Source organism: Cervus canadensis, chromosome 24, assembly GCF_019320065.1.
Source record: "Cervus canadensis isolate Bull #8, Minnesota chromosome 24, ASM1932006v1, whole genome shotgun sequence".
NCBI classification, from domain to species: Eukaryota; Metazoa; Chordata; class Mammalia; order Artiodactyla; family Cervidae; genus Cervus; species Cervus canadensis.
In genome coordinates, this window is record NC_057409.1 from 15,337,536 (window position 1) to 15,363,714 (window position 26,179).

The following is a 26,179-nucleotide window of genomic DNA, read 5'->3' on the forward strand; positions in this document are numbered from 1 at the left end:
CCCACCCACCCTAGAGCCTGTGCTCTGCAACAAGAGAAGCCACCACGAGAAGCCCTCACATCGCAGCTAGATGGTAACCCCCACTCACCACTAGAGAGAGGCCACTAGCAGCAACAAAGACCCAACACAGCCAAAAGAAAGGAAGAAATGTGAAACTTCCACTTTCACTTGTACTTCCTCTCTGGTTCCCCAGCTCCCACCTCTGCCCCATGCCCACCCCATCCATCAGCCTTCAAACAAAAACACAGCTTCCCTGTCCTTCACTACCTCCCTGAGCTTGCTCAAACTCATGTCCTGTGATTTGGTGATTCCATCCAACCATCTCATCCTCTGTCACTCCCTTCTCAGTAGCCAGCATGATATTTTCTAGAGTCATCCAGTCCTGTTATGTCCATGCTCACAGCCTTCCATTCCCCTCCCACACTCAAGTGTCCTCTCCTCTGTCGCTGTCTCCTCTCTGTAAAGGTACCGCTGGCTTCCTAGGAGGGGCTGCTGAAGACTTTGTGTTGAGGGCCACCCAGCATGCCTGGCCCCAGACGTCTCTTTGGCAGGCGAGGTGCCTACAGGGTGGGTTCCAGGAGGACAGGAAGCCACAGCTCCCTGGGAGCTACGCCTCCCGGAAGTCAGGCAACCAGAACCACACCTCCCGGAAGCCCCCAGTGGGGGTCTGGTAGGTCCTGGTCTGCTGTGGGGGACACCTCTGGTGCCAGCCTGGTCCTCAGCCAGGGCCATTGGGTGGGGAGAAGAGACTGCGTGGTCTGAGGTCCTGCCTGGAATATCCTTGAATATGGGGCAGCTCCTCAAAATAGCCGAGGCCACCAAGGTCTGGGGCACTGAGGACGGTGGCTCTCACAGGAAAGTCAGGATCTCAGCTTCCAGGGTGGTTTGGGCCCACTAAGGTTGGGGGTGGGGAGGAGGCCCTGAGGCCCGGGTGGGTGGGGGTCAGTGCAGGGTGGGCACCAGCAGCAGCAGGACCCCAACCAGCAGTGCCAGTGAGGATGGGCAGGCAGCCTGATGGGCGGTGTCCGAGGGACTGCTGGGGGGCTGAGGGCGGCAGTCGGTGGTGTAGGGCTCCACGCAGGCAGCAAAGGCCATGACATGCGCCACGAAGGTCTGCTCCTGCACGCCGTGCATCAGGTGTGCCCACGGGCCTCGTGCAAACACTGCCACGTCCTCACCAGCATGGGTCTCGCTCCCTAGGGGCACGGCGGCTTGCTGCTGGTACTCGGGATCCACTGAGAGGAGGGAGGGGGTTCAGGGAGGGCAGGGAGGCGGCCTCCCCCTCTCAGGAGTTCCATAGTAGGGTCTTCCCTCCTCCCACCACCCCGGCTCCCTTGCTCCCCAGGGCCCACCCACTGCACTCACTGCTCTGCTTTTCATTCACGTCAGGTCGTGAGCCCATGTTCAGCCGGAACCCTGGGCCGTTGCCATAGAGGAGGGTGGTATAGGACTTGTGGTCACTGGCCTTGCCATCAGCCAGCCCTGCAGGGTAGAGGAGAACCTGTGATCACACTGACTCCAGCTTTTGAGGTGCCTCCTGGGTGCTGAGCTCAGGCACCTCTGGTTTGTTCACTGGTTTAATCCTTACTGGAGTGAGGTAGGGCAGTTGCTATTATCACTCCACTTGGTAGATAAAGGAACTGGTTCACAACACTTTGTGCCAGGTTATCTAGGGGCAAGGACCTGCCACTGTCTGTGGGATTACCGAAAATGGAGGTCCCACGAAGTGGGTAGCCACCAAAAGTGAAGACATGGGAGTGGTCGGCGGTGACAAGGGTCAGTGTGTCTGCTTCACTGGTGAGCTGGCTAGCCTTGGCAATGGCATTGTCAAACATGATTGTCTCAGTCAGCGCCCGATAAGCTATGTTTGCATGATGTCCATGGTCAATGCGGCCTCCTGCAAGAAAGTCATGTGGAAGGTGAGTGATGCCAGGCCCACCCTGAGTGCCGCCCCTTCCCCCTCTGATCCGCAAGGAGATGCCACTCACCCTCCACGAAGAGGAAGAAGCCCCGAGGGTTTCTGCTCAGCACTCGCAGGGCCGCCTCCGTCATCTCCTCCAGGGATGGGTCCGTGGTGTGGTCTCGGAAGATGTCATAGGCCATTTCTCCTGGCTGAAAGAGGCCTATTGGAAAAGGGACCAATGGTGACCCTCAAGCTAGGGATGGGGGGCCCATGGCACCCATCCTGGACAGGATAGTGGGGGTGGGTGGGGTCGTTACCCATGAGGTGTGTTACACTGAAGTCGGTGGATGCCTGAAGGAGCGCCGTGCGGTTCCACACATACTGGGCTCCCTGGGAGGGGCAGAACCAGGCCTCAGCCTATAGTCCGACGCCCCAGCCCCAGCCCCGCTGTAGCCCCTGCACCCATGAGCCCACATCACCTGGTGCTTGGCCTGCCACTCCTGAACCAGATTCCGCTTGTCCTTCCGGACTCCATTCTCACTGGCATCGTGTGGGTATTCAGGGTCTGGGGTCCCCTCAGGAAACATGTACTTTCGGCCTCCACCCAGGATCACCTGGGGTCAGAGATTAGGGCAGGTGGGTTCAGGGCCTGGCTGGCCCTTTACTCACCCGCCCCCTCACACAGTCCCTGCCTCCCCAGTCAACTCCTGCCCACCAGTTAACTCCTACAGGTGACCTCCAACCCCAGCAACACTGAGACCCTGCGAGACCCCAGGACTCTGAGCTGCCTGGAACTGTGTTGAGAGTGTGTCCCACCCCCTCTGCCCAGCCCCACCCCGTGCCCATCATGTCGCACGTCAATGTCCATGTTGTAGATGAGCTGAGTGGCGATGTCCTGGCAGCCATACGTCTGTGCATCGGCAGGCAGGTCAGCATCGGAGAACCAGTCTCGATTCACGGTGTGCGCGTAGGCCCCGGCTGGTGATGCATCCTGCACCCTGGTGGTGGTCACCACTCCCACTGACTTCCCTGAGGGTGGCAGAAGTCACGGTGGCCCACCAAGATCTCTGAGCCTGTATCTGCCCAAGAAACTGACCCCCAAGCCCACCTGCTTTCTTGGCCCGGTTCATCACAGACATGACCTCATTCCCACGTGTCGTGTTGCACTGGTCGAAGCGGGCGGCTGCACTTACACCAATGGTCCTCATGTTGGTCTTGACCCCACACAAGTAGGCGGTGCTCGTGCCTGCGCTGTCTGGTACATCTCTGTCCACGTTGTATGTCTGGGGGCAGAGATGCCTTCAGCTCTGCTGGGGTAGACACCCAGCTCCTGACCCAGGCCCTCACAGCCCCCGGCCCCCTATCTCAGACCCCAGCCCTCCTGGGGCTTTCCCTCCTACCCCGCTCCCTAGGCCCACACCCACCCCTCCAGTGACCACCCTGAGGTCACTTGGCCCTTACCTTGGACAGAGCCATGTATGGGAACTGATCCATGGCCAGGGGTGTCTCAGGTCCCGGCTTGCCATTCATCTGCCCCTTTAGGATCCGAGCGGCTGTCACCGTGGAAACCCCCATTCCTGAAGGTACACACTGTGTCAGGTCTGAGTTCCTAGGGCCAGCCTGGGTCAGCCAGCAGCCCAGGGTTCTAGGACTGTGGGGGGACAGGGGGTGGACCAGCTTAGCGTGCTCACCATCCCCCAAGAAGATGATGACATTCTTGGCGGCTGTCTGGATGGGCTGCAGCTTCTTAGCCACATCAAGTGCCTGGGCTGCCTGGCGGTTCCAGAAGGCAGGGTCTTCCTCCTCAACTACCCAAGGGGAGAGTGGAGGTCAGGTGAGCCTGGGGCCGCCCCCTGTAAGTGGGGGCTTCAGGAGCCGCCTGATTACCTGGGACGAGGCCGAGGGAGAGCTGTAGCCGCAGGCCCAGCAGCAGCAGCACGCAGGCCACCTGCATGGCTGTGTGATGGCGGAGGGTCAGGATGGGACCTGGGGAGGCCGGGTCTCGGGCAAGGCTGGGACACCAGGTTACAAGCTGCAACACTGGCTGCCCGGGCTTAATTCCCTGCTATAAAAGTCTCCAGTGTCCCTCCCAGTGCCCCGGGTGGCCACACCCTGCCCCTTACCTGCCCTATGACTTTGAGCCCTGTTGCCAGAGGGACCTGGTGGGTGTGGCTGAGCCAGCAGGAGTCCTGAGGATACAGGTCCCTCCCTCACAGGATGGTCCCCAGCTGTCTCCTCAGGGTGGGGTGGGGATTAGGGGGCAGATGTCTTAGGCCTGAGGAACATTTTCAAGGTCCTGACTGAGGCTCCTCCCAGCCCTCTGCTCACCAAGTCCTGTGGGAGAACCATCTCTCCTTCCTTCTCATTTGTATTTTCTGAGACTCAGCGCTGGTGCTGGGTGCTGAGGGAGGTGAACTTGGAAGCACAGAGCCTGGGCCTGGGGCCCTAGGTTTGGTTTCCTGAGGCAGAGAGACACTCTACTTCTCAGCAGGCTTGACCTGGGCTGGTAGGGTGGGCACTGGGCTAGATGGGGCCCCTCTGCCATGGAGAATGACAGGGCTGGAGGTGACAGCAGAGCCGGGGCCTTGTCTTTGTTTTGATTACCGAAGGCCGGGCTGGGTGAGCACTGATGTTTGTGTGTAATCAATCAGTTCAGTTGCTCAGTCATGTCCGACTCTTTGCCACCCCATGGACTGCAGCATGCTGGCCATCACTGACTCCCAGAGCTTGCCCAAACTCATGTCCATCGAGTCAGTGATGCCATCCAGCCATCTCATCCTCTGTCATCCCCTTCTCCTCCTGCCTTCAATCTTTCCCAGCATCAGGGTCTTTTTCAATGAGTCAGTTCTTCGCATCAGGTGGCAAAGTATTGGAGCTTCGGCTTCAGCATCAGCCCTTCCAATGAATATACAGGACTGATATCCTTTAGGATTGATTGGTTTGATTTTGCAGTCCAAGGGGCTCTCAAGAGTCTTCTCCAATACCACAGCTCAAAAGGACCAATTCTTTGGTGCTCAGCTTTCTTTATGGTCCAACTCTCACATCCATACATGACTACTGGAAAAACCATAGCTTTGACTGGATGGACCTTTGTCAGTAAAGTAATACCTCTGCCTTTTAATATGCTGTCTAGGTCAGTCATAGCTTTTCTTCCAAGGAGCAAGCAACTTTTAATTTCATGACTGCAGTCACCATCTGAAGTGATCTTGGAGCCCAAGAAAATAAAGTCTGTCACTGTTTCCATTGTTTCCCCATCTATTTGCGATGAAGTAATGGGACCAGATGCCATGATCTTTGTTTTTTGAATGTTGAGTTTTTCACTTTTTCACTCTCCTCTTTCACTTTCATCAAGAGGCTCTTTAATTGCTCTTTGCTTTCTGCCTTAAGTGTAGTATAATCTGCATGTCTGAGGTTGCTGATATTTCTCCCTGTTTGTGTGTAAGGTGCCTGTAAAGGGCCGGCAGGGGTGGCCCAGTGCTCAGTACGTGGCGTTGACCTCCTCTTCTTTGGACAGATAGATGGAAGGCAAGGGCGAGTCTATTCTCTCCACAGGTCATTTACACACTCACAAGTGTAGCTCATCATAAGGAGCTAAGAGGTTTCAGTAACCCCAGGTTTGGTTCAAAAGCATTCCTCCCATCTAGCAATCCCAATTCTGTCTGTGTATCCTCAAGAATTGAAAGCAGGATCTGGAAGAGGTATTTGCACGCCCATGTTTGTAGCAGCATTATTCACAGTAGCCAAGAGGTGCAGCCATCCTCAACCATCCACAGCAGACAAATGGATAAACAAAGTGTGAGACAGCTATACAATGGAATATTATGCAACCTTAGAAAGGAAGGAAAGTCTGACACTTTCTACACCATGAGTGAACCTTGTAGACATAATGCTCAGTGAAAAAACCACTCACAAAAAAGACAAATGCTATGTGATTCTACTTCACTAGGTAGCTCTAGTAGTCAAATGCATAGAAATAGAAAGTTGGATGGTGGCCTTCCGGAACTGGGAGGAGGGGACTGGGGACTTGTTTAACAGATACAGACTTTCAATTTTCAAAATGAAAAAGTTCTGGAGCTCTGTGGCCAACCATATGAAAAGACAGCACTACTGAACTGGGTCATAAGAGTGGTGAATATTAAAATGTGTTTAGTTTCAAAAAAAAAAAAAAAAGAGTGGTGAAGAAGGTAACTTTTTTCTCCCTTTTTAAGTTTTCATTTTTTTCCTGCATAGCCAGACATTCAGGATCTTAGTTCCTCCAGAAAGGATGGAACCTGCCCCAAGTGGTGGAAGTGGGGAATCTTAACCCCTGTACCGCAGGTTAAGTCCCAAGATGGTAAAATTTACATTTTTTTTTTTTAATCAGAAATCTTTTCTCAGACTTGCCTGGTGGCACAGTGGATAATATCCGCCCGCCTGCCAGTGCCAGGGACACGGGTTTGATCCGTGGTCCGGGAAGATTCCACATGCCCTGGAGCAACTAAACCTGGATGAGACAGCTACTGAGCCTGTACTCTAGTGCTTATGAGCCACAACTACTTAGGCTGTGCTCCACAATTACTGAAGCTTGCCTCTCTAGAGCCTCGGAGCCCCAAATAATGCACACCAGTGATGCAATTACTGAAGCTTTCCCGCCCTGAAGCCAGCAAGTCACAACTACAGAGTTTGCTCCACTAGAGCCTATGATCTGCAAGAAGAGAAGTCACTGCAACGAGAAGCCTGTGCACCTCAACCAGAGAGTAGGCCCCACTCCCTGCAACTAGAGAAAGCCTGTGTGCAGCGAGGAAGACCCAGCACAGCCTATAATAAATAAATAAATACACGATTCCCAGGTGGTGCTAGTGGTAAAGAAACCGCTTGCCAATGCAAGAGACCTAAGAGACATGAGTTCAATCCTTGGATCGGGAAGATCCCCTGGAAGAGGAAATGGCAACCCCCTCCCGTATTCTTGCCTGGAGATCCCAGGGAAAGAGGAGCCTGGGGGGTGGGGGGTGGGGTGGGTTGGCTATGGTCCATAGGGTCGCAAAGAGTTGGACACCACTAAAGCGACTTAGCATGCAGGCAAATAAATACAGCAATGTGTACGTGTCAAAAAAACATTTCTTTTCCAAAGAAAAAATTCCTTCCTGCAAGCCCCGCCCACCCCAGTGGACCTTGGTAGCCCCCTCCCCAGTCAGAGCCTCTGGGCTTCTCCTCCCTTGACCTGCTGTTCCACTCACTCAGCACGCTGACCCAGGGTATCCTCTACTTACCTTCTAGAGCAGGAGTCCCCAACCCTTCCAGACTGAGGACTGGTACCTCCCATTAGGTCAGTGGTGGAATTTGATTAGAAATAAAGAGCACAATAAAATGTAATGCACTTGAATCATCCCGAAACCATCCCCCTTCTTTCCAGTTTGTGGAAAGTTTATCTTCCAGGAAACTGGTCCCTGGTGCCGAAAAGGTTGGAGACCCCTGCTTTAGGGGACCTGCCTGCTGGGGGTGGGGGGCAGCCTTCCTGCCTCTGTCCCCCACCCCACAGTTGCCTCTGTCCCCCTCATAGTCCTGTGCTCAGAAAATTCTTGGCTAAGTGTCAGGAGGGACTAACTCCTAGGCAGGCCCTTAATTAATTGATTGATTCTTTTGATCAGTCCATAAGTTAAGTTTTTGTTACTCCAAGATTTGTCTTCAGTCCAGTGTATTCCCAGTCCCTTTGTTAAATGTGAATTTTTGTCATGAAATGACTGTAGATTCACACATGGCTTTAAGAAGTAATAGACATCCCTTGCATGCTTTCTCCAATCTTCTCCAACAGTATAACTCACAGATTTTCACATTTCTGTTCAGGGTCTGCCATTTTACCTGCACTCACTTGCGTGTGTGTGGATTCTGTACCTTCTGTCACGTGTGGGTTCATGTAAACACACCACAATCAGCACACTGAACAGCTCCAACCCCCAGGGCCCTTTATAACCACCCTGCCTGCCCTCTGTCCCTAACAGCTTCCTGTGTTCCTAAAATGTTGTCATTTTAGGGACTCCCTCTTGGTCTGGTCAAGACTTCACACTTCCACTGCCAGTGGTGGATGTTCCATACCTGGCCTTTGAACTCAGTAAGATCCTGCATGCTACATGGTGCAACCAAAAAATAAATAAATAAAACCGTGTCATTTCAAATAAATTACAGGAATAGAATCACCCAATCTTTGGGAATGGCCTTTTTTCCCCTAATTCCTAAGTCTCAGCCTAATTCTGTGGGGATTTAGTGGAACAAGGCTCAGTAGTTGACACCTTGTATATGGGGTTGAGTGGACCCTAGGCTGGTGTTTAACCATTCACATGTGGAAGGACCTCTGGGTGGATTCCAGGTTTGGCTGTTATTATTGTGTTTTTTTGGGTATATGATCAAGACTGCAATTGCTAGGTCATATGGTTGCTGTGTGTGTAGCTTTTTCTTCTTCTTTTTTTTTTAGGATCTCACCTCCCCCAACACCTCCCCCGAAAAAAAAAAAAATAACACTGCCAAACTGTTCTGTAGAGTGGCTGCACAACTTTGCATTTCCACTTGCAATATATGGGGGAGTCAGTTTTTCTCCATTCACACCACTTGGTGTTGCCACTGTTTTTAATTTTAGTCATTCTGATAGGTATGGAGTATTTATTTACTCTGGCTGCCCTGGGTCTTTGTTGCTGAGCATGGACTTTCTGTGGTTGCGGTGATCAGGGACTCCTTTCTAGTTGCAGTGGGATGGCTTCTCATTGTGGTGACTTCTCCCTGTTGCAGAGCACAGGCTCTCGAGAGCTGGCTTAGTCGTTGTGGGACTAGGACTTAGTTGCCCTGCAGCATGTGGGAACTTCCTGGATGAGAGATTGAATCCGGGTTCCCTGCATTGGCAGAAGGATTCTTAGCCACTGGACCACCAGGGAAGTCCCTAAAGTTTCTTTGAATATTCTTCTTATGATGACATTATATGATCAGGAGCTATGATCACTCTCAGTTTCTTAGGAATTTTCTCCTGTGCCTGAGCGGGACTGAAGACCAAATATAAACCATGTGTCACTTGCAGTAAACAAAGCGTGTTTGTCCAAGCTCCCACCAGGGCACCTGGCTACCCGCTTCTGGGCCCGAGTCACCTGAGTGAGATGAGAGGCTGTTATGCTCCCTCCCCTGGGGCCCAGGGATGACCAGGCAGCAGGCAGCGTGGCTTCTGCTCTGCAGTAAGAGATAACACCTCTGGTCTTGTACTCTGCGGTTATGGATGCCTGGGAGGCCAAGCCAGCTCCATGGAGCCTGCTCTGTGGGGGATGGGTGTTCCAGTCTCTGTTCTCTGGGAAGAAGGCCTTGTCCTGTGGGGTGTCACCTGGAGCTTAGCACCCTCCACCATTGTCCCCATTTGCCACCCTGGAGCTTAGCACCCTCCACCATTGTCCCCATTTGCCACCCTGGGCTCTCTTGGCCTTGTCTCAACCCCCAGGGTAGGCACTGTCAGCAGGGGGCGATGCTGAGCTCCTTGCAGCACCAGGAGGTGCTCTCTCATGGGGGTGGGGAGGGAATGCCTTCTGCCTGCCTCCTGCCCTCCCAATCTCAGGATGTCCCCTGGAGATGTAGTGACAGTCCTGCCACCAGAAGAGAGCAGGGCAGCAGCTGGGAACAGAAGGGCTTTGAAGATCTAAAACCAAGCCACTCCTTCCCCAAACTTTGCAGAAATGGAGGCTCTCTTTCTAGGGCAAGTGCTCCCTGGGCCCTCACCTCCACCTCTCATTTCTGTCTCCCACTAGCCCCGTAGGAGTGGTATGAATGTCCCCACAGGAACTGGCATGCAAGAAACAAACACAAGCTTATAGTGAAAGTAGTGAAAGTCACTCAGTCGTGTTTGACCCTTTGCAACCCCATGGACTATACAGTCCATGGAATTCTCCAGGCCAGAATCCTGGAGTGGATAGCCTTTCCCTTCTCCAGGGGATCTTCCCAACCCAGGGGTCAAACCCAGGTTTCCCACATTGCAGGAGGATTCTTTACCAGCTGAGCTGCCAGGGAAGGCCTTTCTTGAGGGCCACATCTCGTCGACCTCACGGGACCAAGGAGGTGACGAGCCACCAGATGACCACATGGGCATCAGGCAGGGAGGTAGGAAGGGTGAGCACTGGGGCTCGGGAATGTTCCTCTGTTTTCAGGGAAGGTGAAAGCCTGGCTTTGGGGGAGGGGAAAGCCCCAACTAGGTCCTCACCTGGCCCTGCTGACTCCCTCGGGGTCCCTGTAGCGCTGTCCTTCTGCATTGCTCCCGCCCTCACCACCTTTGGCCTTTGCTCAATGTCAGCCCCTCATCAGCCCCTCCCTGACCTCCTGATGTGAATCACACCCCCACCACACACACACACACACACACACTGTGCCCCCACCTGCTAAGAGCTTCTCTTCCCACACGTATCACTCCTGTATCACACTTGAAACAGTTTTATTTCAGGGCTGCTTCCTCCCTCCCAGCAGTGTGCGGCCTGTGTCCCCACCTCCAGCTCCCCCGCTGCTGCTCCTGGGATCCCCCAGCCTGGAAGGGGCACCGCGGCCACCCTCACAGCAGCCGAGGGACCTGGGACAAGTGTCCTCTCCTCTGTGTCGCTGTCCCCTCTCTGTAATGGTACCGCTGGGTTCCTAGGAGGGGCTGCTGAGGACTCTGTGTCGAGGGCCCCAAGACCGTCCTGGCCCTGGACGCCTCCTTGGCCGGCCAGGTGCCCACAGATTGGGTTCCAGGAGGACAGAGAGCCACAGCTCCCCAGAAGCAACAGCTCCCTGGAAGCCACACAACCAGAAGCCACACCTCCCAGAAGCCCCACCTCGGGTCTGGTAGGTCCTGGCCCCCTGGGGGACACCACTGGTGCCAGCCTGGTCCTCAGGCAGGGCTCTTAGGTCAGGAGAAAATACTGGGTGGTCTGAGCCCTGGTCTTTCCTGGGATCTGGGGCAGATCTGCACAAAATCTGAGGCCACCAAGATGGGGTCACTGAGGACTGTGGGTATTACAGGATAGTCAAAACTCAGCTTCCAGGTGGTTCAGGTCCACTGAAAATTCCAGGCAGGGAATCAAGAGTTCCCTAGGCCTGGGCCGGTGGGGGGTCAGTGCAGGGCAGGCACCAGCAGCTGCAGCAGGACCCCAACCAGCAGTGCCAGTGAGGATGGGCAGGCAGCCTGGTGGGCGGTGTCCATGGGGCTGGTGGGGGGCTGAGGGCGGCAGTCGGTGGTATAGGGCTCCACGCAGGCAGCAAAGGCCATGACATGCGCCACGAAGGTCTGCTCCTGCACGCCATGCATCAGGTGTGCCCACGGGCCTCGTGCAAACACTGCCACGTCCTCACCGGCATGGGTCTCGCTCCCTAGGGGCACTGCCGCTTGCTGCTTGTAGCTGGGGCCCACTGGCAGGAGGGAGGGGGTTCAGTGTGGGAAGGAGCTGGCCATGGCCTCGCCTGAGTTCCAGGCCTGAGTTCTCCCCTCTTGCCACCCTCTGCACCCCAGGGCCCACCCAATGCACTCACTGCTCTCGATTTCATCCACATCAGGTCGTAAGCCCCAGTACAGTTGGAATCCAGGGCCATTTCCATAAAGGAGGGAGGTGTAGGATCGACCGTCTTTGGCCTTGCCATCAGCCAGCCCTGCAGGGTGGAGGGGACCCCGTGATTACACTGACCCCAGTCTTTGGGGTGCCTCCTCTGTGCTGAGCCCAAGCACTTCTTGCCTGCTCACTGACTTACTCCTCACCAGAACTCAGAAGAGCAGTTGGTAATAATATTCCTGCACTTGGCAGATAAGGGGACTGGCTCAGAGCATGTTGTGCCAGGTAAGTTAGGGGCAAGGACCTGCCACTGTCTGTGGGATTACCGAAAATGGAGGTCCCACGAAGTGGGTAGCCACCAAAAGTGAAGACATGGGAGTGGTCGGCGGTGACAAGGGTCAGTGTGTCTGCTTCACTGGTGAGCTGGCTAGCCTTGGCGATGGCATTGTCGAACATGACCGCCTCCGTCAGTGCCCAATAAGCTATGCTTTCATGGTGACCGTGGTCAATGCGGCCTCCTGCAAGAAGGTCATGTGGAAGGTGGGTGATGCCAAAACCACCCTGAGTGCAACACCTTTCCCCTCTGATCTGCAAGGAGCTGCTACTCACCCTCCACGAAGAGGAAGAAGCCCCGAGGATTTCTGCTGAGCACACGCACGGCTGCCTCCGTCATCTCCTCCAGGGATGGGTCCATGGTGTAGTCTCGGTAGAAGTCATAGATCATGTCTCCTGGCTCAAAGAGGCCTGTGGGAAATGGGACCAGTGGTGACCTGCAAGCTGGGGATGGGAATGGGGGGCCCGTGGCACCCTTCCTGGGAAGGCCAGTGGGGGAGGGTGGGGTCGTTACCCATGAGGTGTGTTACACTAGAGTCATTGGCCGCCTGAAGGAGCGCCGTGCGGTTCCACACATACTGGGCTCCCTGGGAGGGGCAGAACCAGGCCTCAGCCCATAGCCTGACACCCCGGGCCCGGCCCCGCTGTACCCCCTTGCCCGTGAGCCCCCATCACCTGGTGTTTGGCCTGCCACTCCTGCACCAGCTTCCGCTTGTCCTTCCGGATTCCGTTCTGTCTGCTATTTCTTGGGTATTCAGGGTCTGGGGTCCCCTCAGGAAACATGTACCTTCGGCCTCCACCCAGGATCACCTGGGACCAGAGATTAGGGCAGGTGGGTTTGGGGCTGGCCCTTGGCTCTACCTTCACACAGCCCCTAACTCTATCCACCAGGTCTGTGGAGTGGCCTGTCCCCACCTGTACCTCCTACATGGTTACCTCCCCCCATCCCGGCAAGCACACAGAGACTTTTGCAAGACCCCAGGCTGTAGGTTGCCTGAGACTGGTACATGTGTTCTACTGTCTCTTCCCAGCCCTGCCCTTAGCCCCTCATGTCACAACTCACGTCGATATCCATGTTGTAGACCATCTGTGTGGCGATGTCCTGGCAGCCCTCCTTCTTGGCCCCGGCAGACATTTGAGCATCCGAATACCAGTTACGGTTCACCGTGTGTGCATAGGCCCCGGCTGGGGAGGCGTGCTGTACCCTGGTGGTGGTCACCACTCCCACTGACTTCCCTGAGGGTGGCAGAGGTCACGGTGGGCCACCGAGGTCTCTGAGCCTGTCCCTGCCCAGGAAGCTGACGCCCAAGCCCACCTGCTTTCTTGGCCCGGTTCATCACAGATGTGACCTCGTTCCCACGTGTCGTGTTGCATTGGTTGTAGCGGGCGGCTGCACTTACACCAATGACCTTCATACGGGTCTTGACCCCACACAGGTAGGCGGTGCTCGTGCCTGCGCTGTCTGGTACATCTCTGTCCACGTTGTATGTCTGGGGGCAGAGATGCCTTCAGCTCTGCTGGGGTAGACACCCAGCTCCTGACCCAGGCCCTGGGCCCATCCTCACAGCCCCTGGCCCCTATCTCAGATCCCAACCCTCCTGGGGCTTTCCCTCCTACCCCGCTCCCTAGGCCCACACCCCCCCCTCCAGTGACCACCCTGAGGTCACTTGGCCCTTACCTTGGACAGAGCCATGTAGGGGAACTGATCCATGGCCAGGGGTGTCTCAGGTCCCAGCTTACCATTCATCTGCCCCTTTAGGATCCGAGTAGCTGTCACCGTGGAAACCCCCATTCCTGAAGATACACACTGTGTCAGGTCTGAGTCCCTGGGGCCAGCCTGGGTCAGCCAGCAGCCCAGGGTTCCAGGACTGTGGGGGGACAGGGGGTGGACCAGCTTAGCGTGCTCACCATCCCCCAAGAAGAGGATGACATTCTTGGCGGCTGTCTGGATGGGCTGCAGCTTCTTAGCCACATCAAGTGCCTGGGCTGCCTGGCGGTTCCAGAAGGCAGGGTCTTCCTCCTCGACTGCCCAAGGGGAGAGTGGAGGTCAGGTGAGCCTGGGGCTGCCCCCTGTGAGTGGGGGGCTTCAGGAGCTGCCTGATTACCTGGGACGAGGCCGAGGGAGAGCTGTAGCCGCAGGCCCAGCAGCAGCAGCACGCAGGCCCCCTGCATGGCTGTGTGATGGCGGAGGGTCAGGATGGGACCTGGGGAGACCGGGTCTCGGGCAAGGCTGGGACACCAGGTACCAGGTCAGTACTAGCTGCCTGGGCTTAAATCTGGGGAGGTTATGGTTGCCTGTTGTAAAATCTCCGTGTCCCTCCCAGTGCCCCGGGTGGCCACACCCTGCCCCTCACCTGCCCTCTGACTTTGACCCCTGTTGCCAGGGGGAGGTCGTGGGTGTGGCTGAGCCAGCAGGGGTCCTGAGAATTCAGGTCCCTCCCTCACAGGATGGTCCCCAGCTGTCTTGTCTCCTCAGGGTGGGGTGGGGATTAGGGGGCAGATGACTTAGGCCTGAGGAACATTTTCAAGGTCCTGACTGAAGCTCCTCCCAGCCCTCTGCTCACCAAGTCCTGTGGGAGAACCATCTCTCCTTCACGTGTTCAGTGTTTTCTGAGACTCAGCCTTGGCCTGGTTTGGTTCCCAGTGCTGAGGGACACAGCCTGGGCCCGGGGCCTGGGTTAGTTCCCTGGTGCCCTGAGGCAGAGTTCCATGGGGTGGCCTGTCTTCCCTGCCCCCTGCTCAGCTCCTCACCAGACTTGACCTGGGCAGGAGGTGTGGGCACTGGGCTAGTGGGGGCCCCTGGGAGCCTGGGCCCAGCTTCTGCTGTGGAGAAGGATGGGGCTGGAGGTGAGAGCGGAGCGGGGGCCTTGCCTGTGTCTTCAGTTACTGAAGTGCTGGGTCTGCACCGCTGTTTGTTTGTGTGTGTGTGTGTAAGGTGCCTGAAATAGGTTGAGAGGCGTGAGCCCAGTGCCCTGTACGTGACATTGACCTCTGCTCGCTTGGACAGATAGATAGAAGCTGGGGGTGAGTCTGTTCTCTCCACAGGCCACACACTCTCGCAGGAATAGCTTAGGAGCTAAAAGGTTTCAGTAACCCCAGGTTGGGTTCAAAAGCAATCCTCCCATCCAGCAATCTCGCCTCTGGGTGTGTATCCCCAAGAACTGACATTAAGATCTGGAAGAGGAATTTGCACACCCACGTTTGTAGCAGCCTTATTCATGGTAGCCAAGAGGTGCAAGCAAGTCCAGCATCCACAGCAGACAAATGGATAAACAAATTGTGATGTATCTATGCAGTGAAATACTATGCTGCCTTATAAAGGAAGGTGGGTCTCACACCTGCTACAACATGGATGAACCTTGTGGACATGATGCTCAGTGAAAAAAGTCAGTCAGAAAAAGGCAAACGCTGTGTGTTTCTACTTCACTAGGGATCTCAAGTAGTCAAATGATTAGAATCAGAAATTTGGATTGTGGCACCAGGAGTTGGAAGGAGGGGGACTGTGGACTTGTTCAAGATACAGGCTTTCAGTTTTACAAGATGACAAAGTTCTGTAGATCTGTGACCAACTATGTGAATAGACATAACATTAATGGTCTGGGTATAAAAATGGTGAAGATGGTAACTTTTTTTCCCTTTTAAATTTTCTTTCTTTCTTTTTTTAATGCACAACAGAGCACTCTGAATCTTAGTTCCCCAAGCATGGGTGGAATCTATGCCATCTGCTGTGGAATCTTAATCCCTGGACTGCAGAGAAGTCCCACGATGGTACTTTTTATGTTGTGCTTTTTATCAGAATTAAGAAATTTTTCAGACTTCCCTGGTGGCCCAGGGCATAAGAATTTGCTTGCCAGTGCAGGGGATATGGGTTCGATCCCTGGTGAGTTGATTCCACTCGACATGGAGCAACTAAGCTTGGGTGCCACAGCTACTGAGCCGGCACTCTAGAGCCTGGGAGCTGCAACTACTTAGGCTGTGCCACAACCACTGAAGGCCAAACGCTGTAGTCACTGGGAGTCACGACTCATGAGCTCCTGAGTTGCAGCTACAGAAGCTCGCAAGCAGGAAAGCCAATGAGTTCCAACTACAGAGTGCTGCAATTGCTGAAGCTGTGCTTCTAGAGCTTGTGTTCTGCAACGAGAGAAGTCACCACAATGAGAAGCCTCTGCATTGCAACTAGAGAAAGCCCCCATGCAAAAGGAAGACCCAGCACAGCCAAAAATAAATAACTAAATGATAAATAGCAGTATGTACATGTCCAAAAAAAACAATTAAAAAAAAAAAAGCCCTTCCTCCCAGTCCCGCCCACCCCAGTGGACCTTGGTAGCCAGCTCTCCAGCGTGCCATCCCCTCAGGCAGAGCCTCTGGGCTCTTCCTCCCTTGACCTGCTGTTCACTCACTCAGCACGCTAACCCAGGGTATCCTCTACTTACCCTCTAGAGCAAGGGTCCCCAACCCTTCCAGCCTGAGGACTGGTACCACCTGTTAGATCAGTGGCAGAATTTGATTGGAAATAAAGAGCACAATAAAATGTAATGCACTTGAATCATCCCGAAACCATCCCCCTTCTTTCCAGTTTGTGGAAAATTTATCTTCCAGGAAACTGGTCCCTGGTGCCGAAAAGGTTGGAGACCCCTGCTTTAGGGGACCTGCCTGCTGGGGTGGAGGGCATCCTTCCTGCCTTTGCCAGCTGCCCCACAGCTGCCTCTGTCCCCCTCATAGTCCTGTGCTCAGAAAATTCTTGGCCAAATGTCAGGAGGGACTAACTCCTGGGCAGGCCCTTTATTAATTGATTCTTTTGATCAGTCCGTAAGTTAAATTTTTATTACTGCAAGATTTGTCTTCAGTCCAGTGTATTCCCAGTCCCTTTGTTAAATTTGAATTTTTGACATGAAATGACTGTAGATTCACATGTGATTATAAGAAATAACACAGACATCCTTTGCATGCTTTCTCCAATCTTCTCTGAGGGTATAACTCAGATTTTCACATTTCTGTTCAGAGTCGGCCGTTTTACCTGTACTCACTTGCGTGTGTGTGGGTTCTGTACCATCTATCACACATGTGGGTTCATGTAATCACACCATAGGACGCTGAACAGCTCCAACCCCTAGGACCCCTGTATAATCACCCTGCCCTCTGTTAATAGCTTCCTGTGTTTGTAAAATGTTGTCATTTTAGGGACTCCCTCTTGGTCCACTGGTTAAGACTCCACACTTCCACTGCTGGCAATGGGTGTTCCATACCTGGCCTGGGAACTAAGATCTTGCATGCTGCATGGTGCAACCAAAAAAACAAAAACCCAAAACCCTGTCAATGCAAGTAAGTTACAGGAATGGAATCAGCCAATCTTTGGGAATGGCTTTTCCCCCCACTCAGCCTAACTCCCTGGGCATTCACTGGAGGAGGGCTCAGGAGTTGACTCCTTGTGTCTGAGATGGAGTGGACCCTAGGCCGTGCTTCACCGTTCATGTGTGGAAGGACCTCTGGGCCAATTCCAGGTTTGTCTGTTATAAATAAAGCTGCTGTGGGAATTCCCTGGTGGTCCTGGGGTTGGGAAGGGGCACTACCCCTGCTGTGGGTCTTGGTTCGATTCTTGGTCAGGGAACTAAGATCCTGCAAGTTGTACAGTGAGGCCTAAAGAGAAAAAGGAAAACAGCCACACATCTTCATGAATGGGTTTCTGTGTGAGCATTTCATTGCATTCAGTTTCTCTGGGTAAGCCCCCAGGAATGCAATTGCTTCCCTCATAGCTACGTTGGTAAAGAATCTACCTGCAATATAGAAGACCCCAGTTTGATTCCTGGATCGGGAAGATCCTCTGGAGAAGGGATAAGCTACCCACTGCAGTCTTCTTGGGCTTCCCTTGTGGCTCAGCTGGTAAAGAATCCGCCTGCAATGTGGGAGACCTGGGTTTAATCCCTGGGTTGGGAAGATCCCCTGGAGAAGGGAATGGCTACACACTCCAGTATTCTGGCCTGGAGAATTCCAGGTACTGTATAGTCCATGGGGTCCCAAAGAGTCGGACATGACTGAGCAACTTTCACTTCACTTTCATGGTTGTTGCATGTTTAGTTTTTGTTTTTGATTTTTGTTTTAGGAGATCTCCCCTTGATCCCGACTCCTGCTCAAAAAGAAGGGAACTGCCAAACCATTTTCCAGTGTTCACACCATTTTGCGTTCCCATCAGCAATGTGTGAGGGATTCAGCTTCTCTCCATTCATACCATCATTTGGTGTTGACACTGGTATTTTTTTTTTTACATTTTTAAAATTTTAGCCCTTCTGATAGGTGTGGCATATAAAGTTTCTTCTTTTAAAAAAATTCATTTATTTTCACTGTACTGAGTCTTTGTTGCTGAGCACGGGCTACTCTCCAGCTGTGATGTGAGGGCTTCTCATTGCGGTGACTTCTCTTGTTGCATAGCACAGCCTCTGGAGCATGTGGGCTCAGTAGTTTCGACTAGCAGGCTCTAGAGCGCTGGCTCAGTAATTGTGGCACAAAGCTTTAGTTGCCCTGCAGCATGTGGGAACTTCTTGGACCAGATAACTGATCCCAGGTTCCCAGCATAGGCAGAAGTATTCTTAACAACTGGGATCATTGGGGAAGTTCCTAAAGTGTCTTTGAATGTTCTTCTTATGATAACATTAAGTGATCATCAGCTATGCTCTTGCTTGATTTCTTGTGAATTTTATCCTGGGCCTGGGTAGGGCCTGAGACCAAATACAAACCACATGTCACTGCAGCAAATAAAAATGTTTGTCCAAGTTCCCACCAGGGCCCCTGGCCACCAGCTCCCCCCACCCCCCCCACCCCGCCCCCTACCCCAGGCTTGAGTCACCTGAGTGAGATGAGAGGCTGTCATGCCCCCTCCCCTGGGGCCCAGGGATGACCAGGCAGCAGACTGCATGACTTCTGCTCTGCAGTAAGAGATAACACCTCCAGTCCTGTACTCTGAGATTTTAGATGCCTGGGGCCAGGGGATAGTCAGCTCCATGGAGCCTGCTCTGTGGGAGATGGTTGTGGATCTCCCTCTTCTCTGGGAAGAAGGCCTAGTCCTGTGCGGTCTCATCTGGAGCCCAGCACCCTCCACCAGTGTCCCCATTTACCACCCTGGGCTCTCTGGGGCCTGTCTTAGCCCCCAGCATGATGCCCCACATAGGTGTAAGCAGATAAGTTAGGGAGTACCCAGAGAAAGAGACTAGGAATGGTTTACCTGACATTTATTGTTGTTTTTCAGTCACATCCCACTCTTTGCAACCCCATGGACTGCAGCACTCCAGGCTTTCCTGTCCTTCACCATCTCCAGAGTTTGCTGTAACTTATGTCCATTGAGTTAGTGAGGCTATCCAACCATCTCATCCTCTGTCAGCCCCTTCTTGTCCTGCCCTCAAACTTTCCCAGAATCAGGGTCTTTTCCAATGAGTTGGCTCTTGGAAACAGGTTTGCCAAAGTATTGGAGCTTCAGCTTCAGCATCAGTCCTTCCAATGAATATTCAGACTTGATTTCCTTTAGACTTGGCTGGTATCAAACCTTGCTCCTTGCTGTCCAAGGGCTTAAGACATAAGAGAAGCCAGTTTGACCTAAGTTATTTTCAATCTCAGCCTGAGCTCAGTGCTTGACCTTGAAAAGCTCTCAGTAATTACTTATCTTAAGAGAACAAAGGAATGCAAGAAAAAATGCAGTCAAATAATAGTGCAGATAAAGCAGAGCTCTACAACCCTCCTTAGGGATTTACACAAATAAATCTTGGAGAATTGCTGGTCCTAAGGCCCCTACCAGGTGGAGGATGGATGATGGTTTTGACCCTCTTGATTTCAATGAAGCTTCCCTGGTGGCTCAGACAGTAAAGAATCTGCCTGCAAAGGAAGGGAGGGAGGGACGTCTGGAAGGCATTGCGTCCCGGGCGGGCGGTTGGGTCCGGTGGCCTTTCCGGTGGTAGGGGATGAGGAGCTGCGCGAGAAGGTCATCCAGAGAACCCAAGACATGGTGGTTACTAATAGACTTCCCACAGTACTTCTTCATTCCGTGTGGACTCCTTCAAGGGCAGTGAGCATCATAGCTTCCCTTGAAGTTTGTCTGGAGTGTTACTGAGATTTTTCAGTTATTTGGACAAACTTGATGGATTTAAAGCAGACATGGCAAATATGGGATCTGGGTGGCCTTTTCTATATGGATTTTTTTCACTAAAGATGGTTTTAATGTTTATTCATGTTGTAGCATGTATGAATACTGCATTCTTTTTTCCCCCCCATAGTAATTGAAAATAAATAACATGTCATTTACCATTAAAAAAAAAAAAAAAGAATCTGCCTGCAATGCGGGAGACCTGGGTTCAATCCCTGAGTCGGGAAGATCCCCTGGAGAAGGAAATGACAACCCACTCCACTATTTGTGCCTGGAGAATTCCATGGACAGAGGAGCCTGATGGCTTCAGTCCATGGGGTCACACAGAGTTGGACACGACTGAGCCACTATCACTAACTATAGAACTTGCTCCAGTCCTATGCTGAATCCTCCTCTGCTCAAGTCCCTCATGAATATGCCTAAAACTCGCTTTGACTTAAATGCGAATTTGCTGTGTGACTCAGGACTCAAACTGGGGCTCTGTAATAACCTAGAGGGGTGGGAATGGGTGGGAGTTGGGAGGGAGATTCAGGAAGGAGGGATGTTGATGTATGACAGAAATCAAGTCAATATTATAAACCAATCATCAATTAAAAATAAATATTTATTTTAAAAGATTGAAAAACCACTCCCCCAGTTTTTCTGTTCAAGGAGACACTACTTTGGGAAAGGTCCAGAGTTCTTACTTTGTGCTAATCATAATAAAACCTTACTTCTCACGTTTGGGTTGGTGGTGTCTATTGGCTCCACACTCAACAAGATGTGAGACAAAGTTTTCACATTGACATAGGCATTGCCACTGGCTGGGCAATATGAAGGCCAGCTCAGCACCTGCTGATAGGTGGTGGTGGTGGTGTAGTCATGTCCCACTCTTTGCAACTCCATAGACTGTAGCCTGCCAGGCTTCCCTGTCCATGATATTCTCCAGGCAAGAATACTGGAGTCGGTTGCCATTTCCTTCTCCAGGGTATCTTCCCAACCCAGGAATCGAACGCAGGTCTCCTGCATTGCAAGCAGATTCTTTACCGATTGTGCTACGAGGGAAGCCCAGCTGATCCATGGGGAGATGTTTTCTGCTTGCATCCCACCACCCACTCAGGATGTCCCCTGCAGGATTCAGTGAGAATTCTATCCTCAGGGGGAGCAGGACAGCAGCTGGGAACAGAAAGGCTCTCCCCCTGGTTGGGGGGAGCTTCCATAGTAGTTCAGTCAGTAAAGAATCTGCTTGTAATGCAGGAGACCTGGGTTTGATCCCTGAGTTAAAGATCTTATGGGGAAATCCACTCCAGTATTCTTGACTGGGAAATTCCATGGACAGAGGAATCTGGTGGGCTACAGGGTTGAAAGAGCTGGACACGACTTACCGACTAAATCACTACCACCACCCCTGCCCCCAAGCCCAGCACTTTGCATAAATGGAGGGCCCCTTTCTAGGAGGAAGAGTTCCCTGGACCTCCTCCCCACTTCCTGTTTTCGCCTCCGACCCTGATGCTGGGAAAGATTAAAGGCAGGAGGAGAAGGGGACGACAGAGGATGAGATGGCTGGATGGCATCACCGACTCGATGGACATGAGTTTGAGCAAGCTCCCGAGAGTTGGTGATGGACAGGTAAGTCTGGCATGCTGCAGCCCTTGGGGTTGCAAAGAGTAGGACATGACTGAATGGCTGAACTGAACTGAGCCTTGTAGGGAGTGGTATGAATGTCCCCCCCCCCCCCGCCTCCAGGAGCAGGGATGCAGAAAGGAAACACAAGTTTATATTGGTCTCTATCTTTTGAGGGCTGCATCTAGTGGACCTCACGGGACCAAGGAGGTGACAAGCCACCAGATGACCACCTGGGCGTCAGGCAGGGAGGTAGGAGGGGTGAGCACTGAAGCTCAGGAATGTCCTTCTGTTTTCAGAGAAGGTGAAAGCCTGGCTTCGGGGAGGGGAAAGCCCCAACTTGGTCCCGCTGCTGGCCTCACCTGGCCCTGCCCACGCTCCCTCAGAGCTATCAGAATTGCTCTGTCCTGCGTAGCTTCCGCCCTCACCACCTTTGGCCTTTGCTCAATGTCAGCCCCTCATCAGCCCCTCCCTGACCTCCTGATGTGAATCACACACACACACACACACACACACACACACACTGTGCCCCCACCTGCTAAGGGCTTCTCTTCCCACACGTATCACACTTGAAACAGTTTTATTTCAGGGCTGCTTCCTCCCTCCCAGGAGTGTGTGGCCTGTGTCCCCACCCCCCAGCTCCCCCGCTGCTCCTGGCCTGGAAGGGGCACCGGGGCCACCCTCACAGCAGCTGAGGGACCTGGGACAAGTGTCCTCTCCTCTGTGTCGCTGTCCCCTCTCTGTAATGGTACCGCTGGGTTCCTAGGAGGGGCCAATAAGACTCTGTGTCCAGGGTCCCCCAGCGCTCCTGGCCCCAGACGTCTCCTTTGCCGACGAGGTGCCCACAGGATGGGTTCCAGGACGACCAGAAGTCATAGCTCCCGGGGAGCCACGCCTCCTCAGTAACCACACCTCCTCAGAAACCACGCCTCCCGGAAGTCACGCAACAAGAAGCTACGACTCCCGGAAGCCCCCAGTGGGGGGCTGGTAGGTCCTGGTTCCCTGCGGGGGGTCACCTCTGGTGCCAGCCTGGTCCTCAGGCAGGGCTACTAGGTGGGGAGCAGAGACTGGGTGGTCTGAGCCCCTGCCTTTCCTGGGGTCTCGGGCAGCTCCAATAAAATCTGAGGCTACCGAGGTGGGGGCACCGAGGACTGTGGCTCTCACAGGAAAGTCAGGATCTCAGCTTCCAGGGTGGTTTGGGCCCACTAAGGTTGGGGGTGGGGAGGAGGCCCTGAGGCCCGGGTGGGTGGGGGTCAGTGCAGAGTGGGCACCAGCAGCAGCAGCAGGGCCCCGGCCAGCAGTGCCAGTGAGGATGGGCAGGCAGCCTGGTGGGCGGTGTCCGAGGGACTGCTGGGGGGCTGAGGGCGGCAGTCGGTGGTGTAGGGCTCCACGCAGGCAGCAAAGGCCATGACATGCGCCACGAAGGTCTGCTCCTGCACGCCGTGCATCAGGTGTGCCCACGGGCCTCGTGCAAACACTGCCACATCCTCACCAGCATGGGTCTCGCTCCATAGGGGCACGGCGGCTTGCTGCCGGTACTCGGGATCCACTGAGAGGAGGGAGGGGGTTCAGGGTGGGCAGGGAGGCGGCCTCCCCCTCTCAGGAGTTCCGTAGTAGGGTCTTCCCTCCTCCCATGCGCCCCTCCCTTGCTCCCCAGGGCCCACCCACTGCACTCACTGCTCTGCTTTTCATTCACGTCAGGTCGTGAGCCCATGTTCAGCCGGAACCCTGGGCCGTTGCCATAGAGGAGGGTGGTATAGGACTTGTGGTCACTGGCCTTGCCATCGGCCAGCCCTGCAGGGAAGAGGGGACCCCGTGATCACACTGACCCCAGCTTTTGAGGTGCCTCCTGGGTGCTGAGCTCAGGCACCTCTGGTTTGTTCACTGGCTTAATCCTTAGCAGAGCCAGGCAGGGCAGCCGCTATTATTAATATTACTCCACTTTGCAGATAAGGGAGCTGACTCAAGAGCACTTTGTGCAACATAACTTAGGACAAGAACTTGCCACTATCCCTGGCTTACCAAAAATGGAGGTCCCACGAAGTGGGTAGCCACCGAAAGTGAAGACATGGGAGTGGTCGGCGGTGACAAGGGTCAGTGTGTCTGCTTCACTGGTGAGCTGGCTAGCCTTGGCGATGGCATTGTCGAACATGACCGCCTCCGTCAGTGCCCGATAAGCTATGCTTTCATGGTGACCATGGTCAATGCGGCCTCCTGCAAGAAGGTCATGTGGAAGGTGGGTGATGCCAAAACCACCCTGAGTGCCACGCCTTTCCCCTCTGAACCGCAAGGAGCTGCTACTCACCCTCCACGAAGAGGAAGAAGCCCCGAGGATTTCTGCTGAGCACACGCACAGCTGCCTCCGTCATTTCCTCCAGGGATGGATCCTTGGTGTGGTCTCGGTAGATGTCATAGGTCATGTCTCCCGGCTCAAAGAGGCCTGTGGGAAATGGGACCAGTGGTGACCTGCAAGCTGGGGATGGGAATGGGGGGCCCGTGGCACCCTTCCTGGGGAGGCCAGTGGGGGAGGGTGGGGTTGTTACCCATGAGGTGTGTTACACTAGAGTCATTGGCCGCCTGAAGGAGCGCCGTGCGGTTCCACACATACTGGGCTCCCTGAGAGGGGCAGAACCAGGCCTCAGCCCATAGCCTGACACCCCGGGCCCGGCCCCGCTGTACCCCCTTGCCCGTGAGCCCCCATCACCTGGTGCTTGGCCTGCCACTCCTGCACCAGGTTCCGCTTGTCCTTCCGGACTCCGTTCTGTCTGCCATTTTCTGGGTATTCAGGGTCTGGGGTCCCCTCAGGAAACATGTATATTCGGCCTCCACCCAGGATCACCTGGGACCAGAGATTAAGACAGGTGGGTTTGGGTCTTGGCTGGCCCTTTGCTCCTTTTACACAGAGCCCCTAGACTCTTCACCCACCAGGTCTGTGAGAAAGGCCTGTCCCCACTTCTAATTCTTACATTGTGCCCCACGCCCACCCCACCCCAACCTCTGCCAACAATACTGCCTGCAAACATACAGAGACCTCCCAAGGCCCCAGCGCTGTGGGTTACCTAGGACTGTCAGATGTGTGTCCCATCCCTTCTGCCCAGCCCTGCCCCTTGCCTTTCATGTCGCAACTCACGTCAATGTCCATATTGTAGACCATCTGTGTGGCGATGTCCTGGCAGCCCTCCTTCTTAGCCTGGTCAGGCATTTGAGCATCGGAATACCAGTCTCGATTCACAACGTGCGCATAGGCCCCGGCTGGGGAGGCGTGCTGCACCCTGGTGGTGGTCACCACTCCCACTGACTTCCCTGAGGGTGGCAGAGGTCATGGTGGGCCCCTGAGGTCTCTGAACCTGCCCCTGCCCAGGAAACTGATGGAAAAACCCACCTGCTTTCTTGGCCCGGTTCATCACAGATGTGACCTCGTTCCCACGTGTCGTGTTGCACTGGTTAAATAGGGCAGCTGCACTTACACCGATGACCTTCATACGGGTCTTGACCCCACACAGGTAGGCGGTAGTCGTGCCTGCGCTGTCAGGCACATCTCTGTCCACGTTGTATGTCTGGGGGCAGAGATGCCTTCAGCTCTGCTGGGGTAGACACCCAGCTCCTGACCCAGGCCCTGGGCCCATCCTCACAGCTCCTGGCCCCTATCTCAGACCCCAGCCCTCCTGGGGCTTTCCCTCCTACCCCGCTCCCTAGGCCCACACCCACCCCTCCAGTGTAGACCACCCTGAGGTCACTTGGCCCTTACCTTGGACAGAGCCATGTAGGGGAACTGATCCATGGCCAGGGGTGTCTCAGGTCCCGGCTTGCCATTCATCTGCCCCTTTAGGATCCGAGTAGCTGTCACCGTGGAAACCCCCATTCCTGAAGATACACACTGTGTCAGGTCTGAGTCCCTGGGGCCAGCCTGGGTCAGCCAGCAGCCCAGGGTTCCAGGACTGTGGGGGGACAGGGGGTGGACCAGCTTAGCGCACTCACCATCCCCCAAGAAGAGGATGACATTCTTGGCGGCTGTCTGGATGGGCTGCAGCTTCTTAGCCACATCAAGTGCCTGGGCTGCCTGGCGGTTCCAGAAGGCAGGGTCTTCCTCCTCAACTGCCCAAGGGGAGAGTGGAGGTCAGGTGAGCCTGGGGCCGCCCCCTGTGAGTGGGGGGCTTCAGGAGCCGCCTGGTTACCTGGGACGAGGCCGAGGGAGAGCTGTAGCCGCAGGCCCAGCAGCAGCAGCACGCAGGCCACCTGCATGGCTGTGTGATGGCGGAGGGTCAGGATGGGACCTGGGGAGGCCGGGTCTCGGGCAAGGCTGGGACACCAGGTTACAAGCTGCAACACTGGCTGCCCGGGCTTAATTCCCTGCTATAAAAGTCTCCAGTGTCCCTCCCAGTGCCCCGGGTGGCCACACCCTGCCCCTCACCTGCCCTATGACTTTGAGCCCTGTTGCCAGAGGGACGTGGTGGGTGTGGCTGAGCCAGCAGGGGTCCTGAGGAGGCAGGTCCCTCTCTCACAAGTGATCTCCTAAGGGTGGGGTGGGAATTAAGGTGCAGTTGTCTTTGGCCTAAGGAACATTTTCGAGGTCCTGTCAGAAGCTGCTCCCATCCCTCTGCTCACCAAGTCCTGTGGGAGAGCCATCTTTCCTTCTCCTCATATGTTCTGTAGTTTTTAAAAGTCAGCTTTAGCCTGGTTTGGTTCTGAGTGCTG

The 26,179-nt window shown here is 54.3% G+C and overlaps 3 protein-coding genes across 3 annotated transcripts; all 3 read right to left on the reverse strand.

Moving 5' to 3' along the window:
• Positions 1-431: 431 nt before the first annotated feature.
• On the reverse strand, positions 432-3,909 carry LOC122426615 (intestinal-type alkaline phosphatase-like). Its single transcript, XM_043445681.1, has 11 exons — positions 3,791-3,909; positions 3,595-3,711; positions 3,365-3,480; positions 3,012-3,186; positions 2,760-2,932; positions 2,383-2,517; positions 2,221-2,293; positions 1,989-2,123; positions 1,706-1,897; positions 1,366-1,482; positions 432-1,235 (listed from the first exon to the last, which is right to left on the reverse strand). The coding sequence occupies exons 1-11, from the start codon at positions 3,855-3,857 to the stop codon at positions 943-945; spliced, it is 1,593 nt and encodes a 530-aa protein (XP_043301616.1). The 5' UTR covers positions 3,858-3,909; the 3' UTR covers positions 432-942.
• Positions 3,910-10,988: 7,079 nt separating this feature from the next.
• LOC122426616 (intestinal-type alkaline phosphatase-like) lies at positions 10,989-13,926 on the reverse strand. The gene is made up of 11 exons (XM_043445682.1): positions 13,860-13,926; positions 13,663-13,779; positions 13,433-13,548; positions 13,070-13,244; positions 12,818-12,990; positions 12,430-12,564; positions 12,269-12,341; positions 12,031-12,165; positions 11,748-11,939; positions 11,405-11,521; positions 10,989-11,284 (listed from the first exon to the last, which is right to left on the reverse strand). Exons 1-11 carry the CDS (start codon positions 13,924-13,926, stop codon positions 10,989-10,991), a joined length of 1,596 nt encoding a protein of 531 aa, XP_043301617.1.
• Positions 13,927-22,056: 8,130 nt separating this feature from the next.
• LOC122426613 (intestinal-type alkaline phosphatase-like) lies at positions 22,057-25,778 on the reverse strand. Its single transcript, XM_043445677.1, has 11 exons — positions 25,660-25,778; positions 25,463-25,579; positions 25,233-25,348; positions 24,867-25,041; positions 24,615-24,787; positions 24,189-24,323; positions 24,028-24,100; positions 23,790-23,924; positions 23,507-23,698; positions 23,162-23,278; positions 22,057-23,033 (listed from the first exon to the last, which is right to left on the reverse strand). The coding sequence occupies exons 1-11, from the start codon at positions 25,724-25,726 to the stop codon at positions 22,738-22,740; spliced, it is 1,596 nt and encodes a 531-aa protein (XP_043301612.1). The 5' UTR covers positions 25,727-25,778; the 3' UTR covers positions 22,057-22,737.
• Between the last annotated feature and the right edge of the window lie 401 nt (positions 25,779-26,179).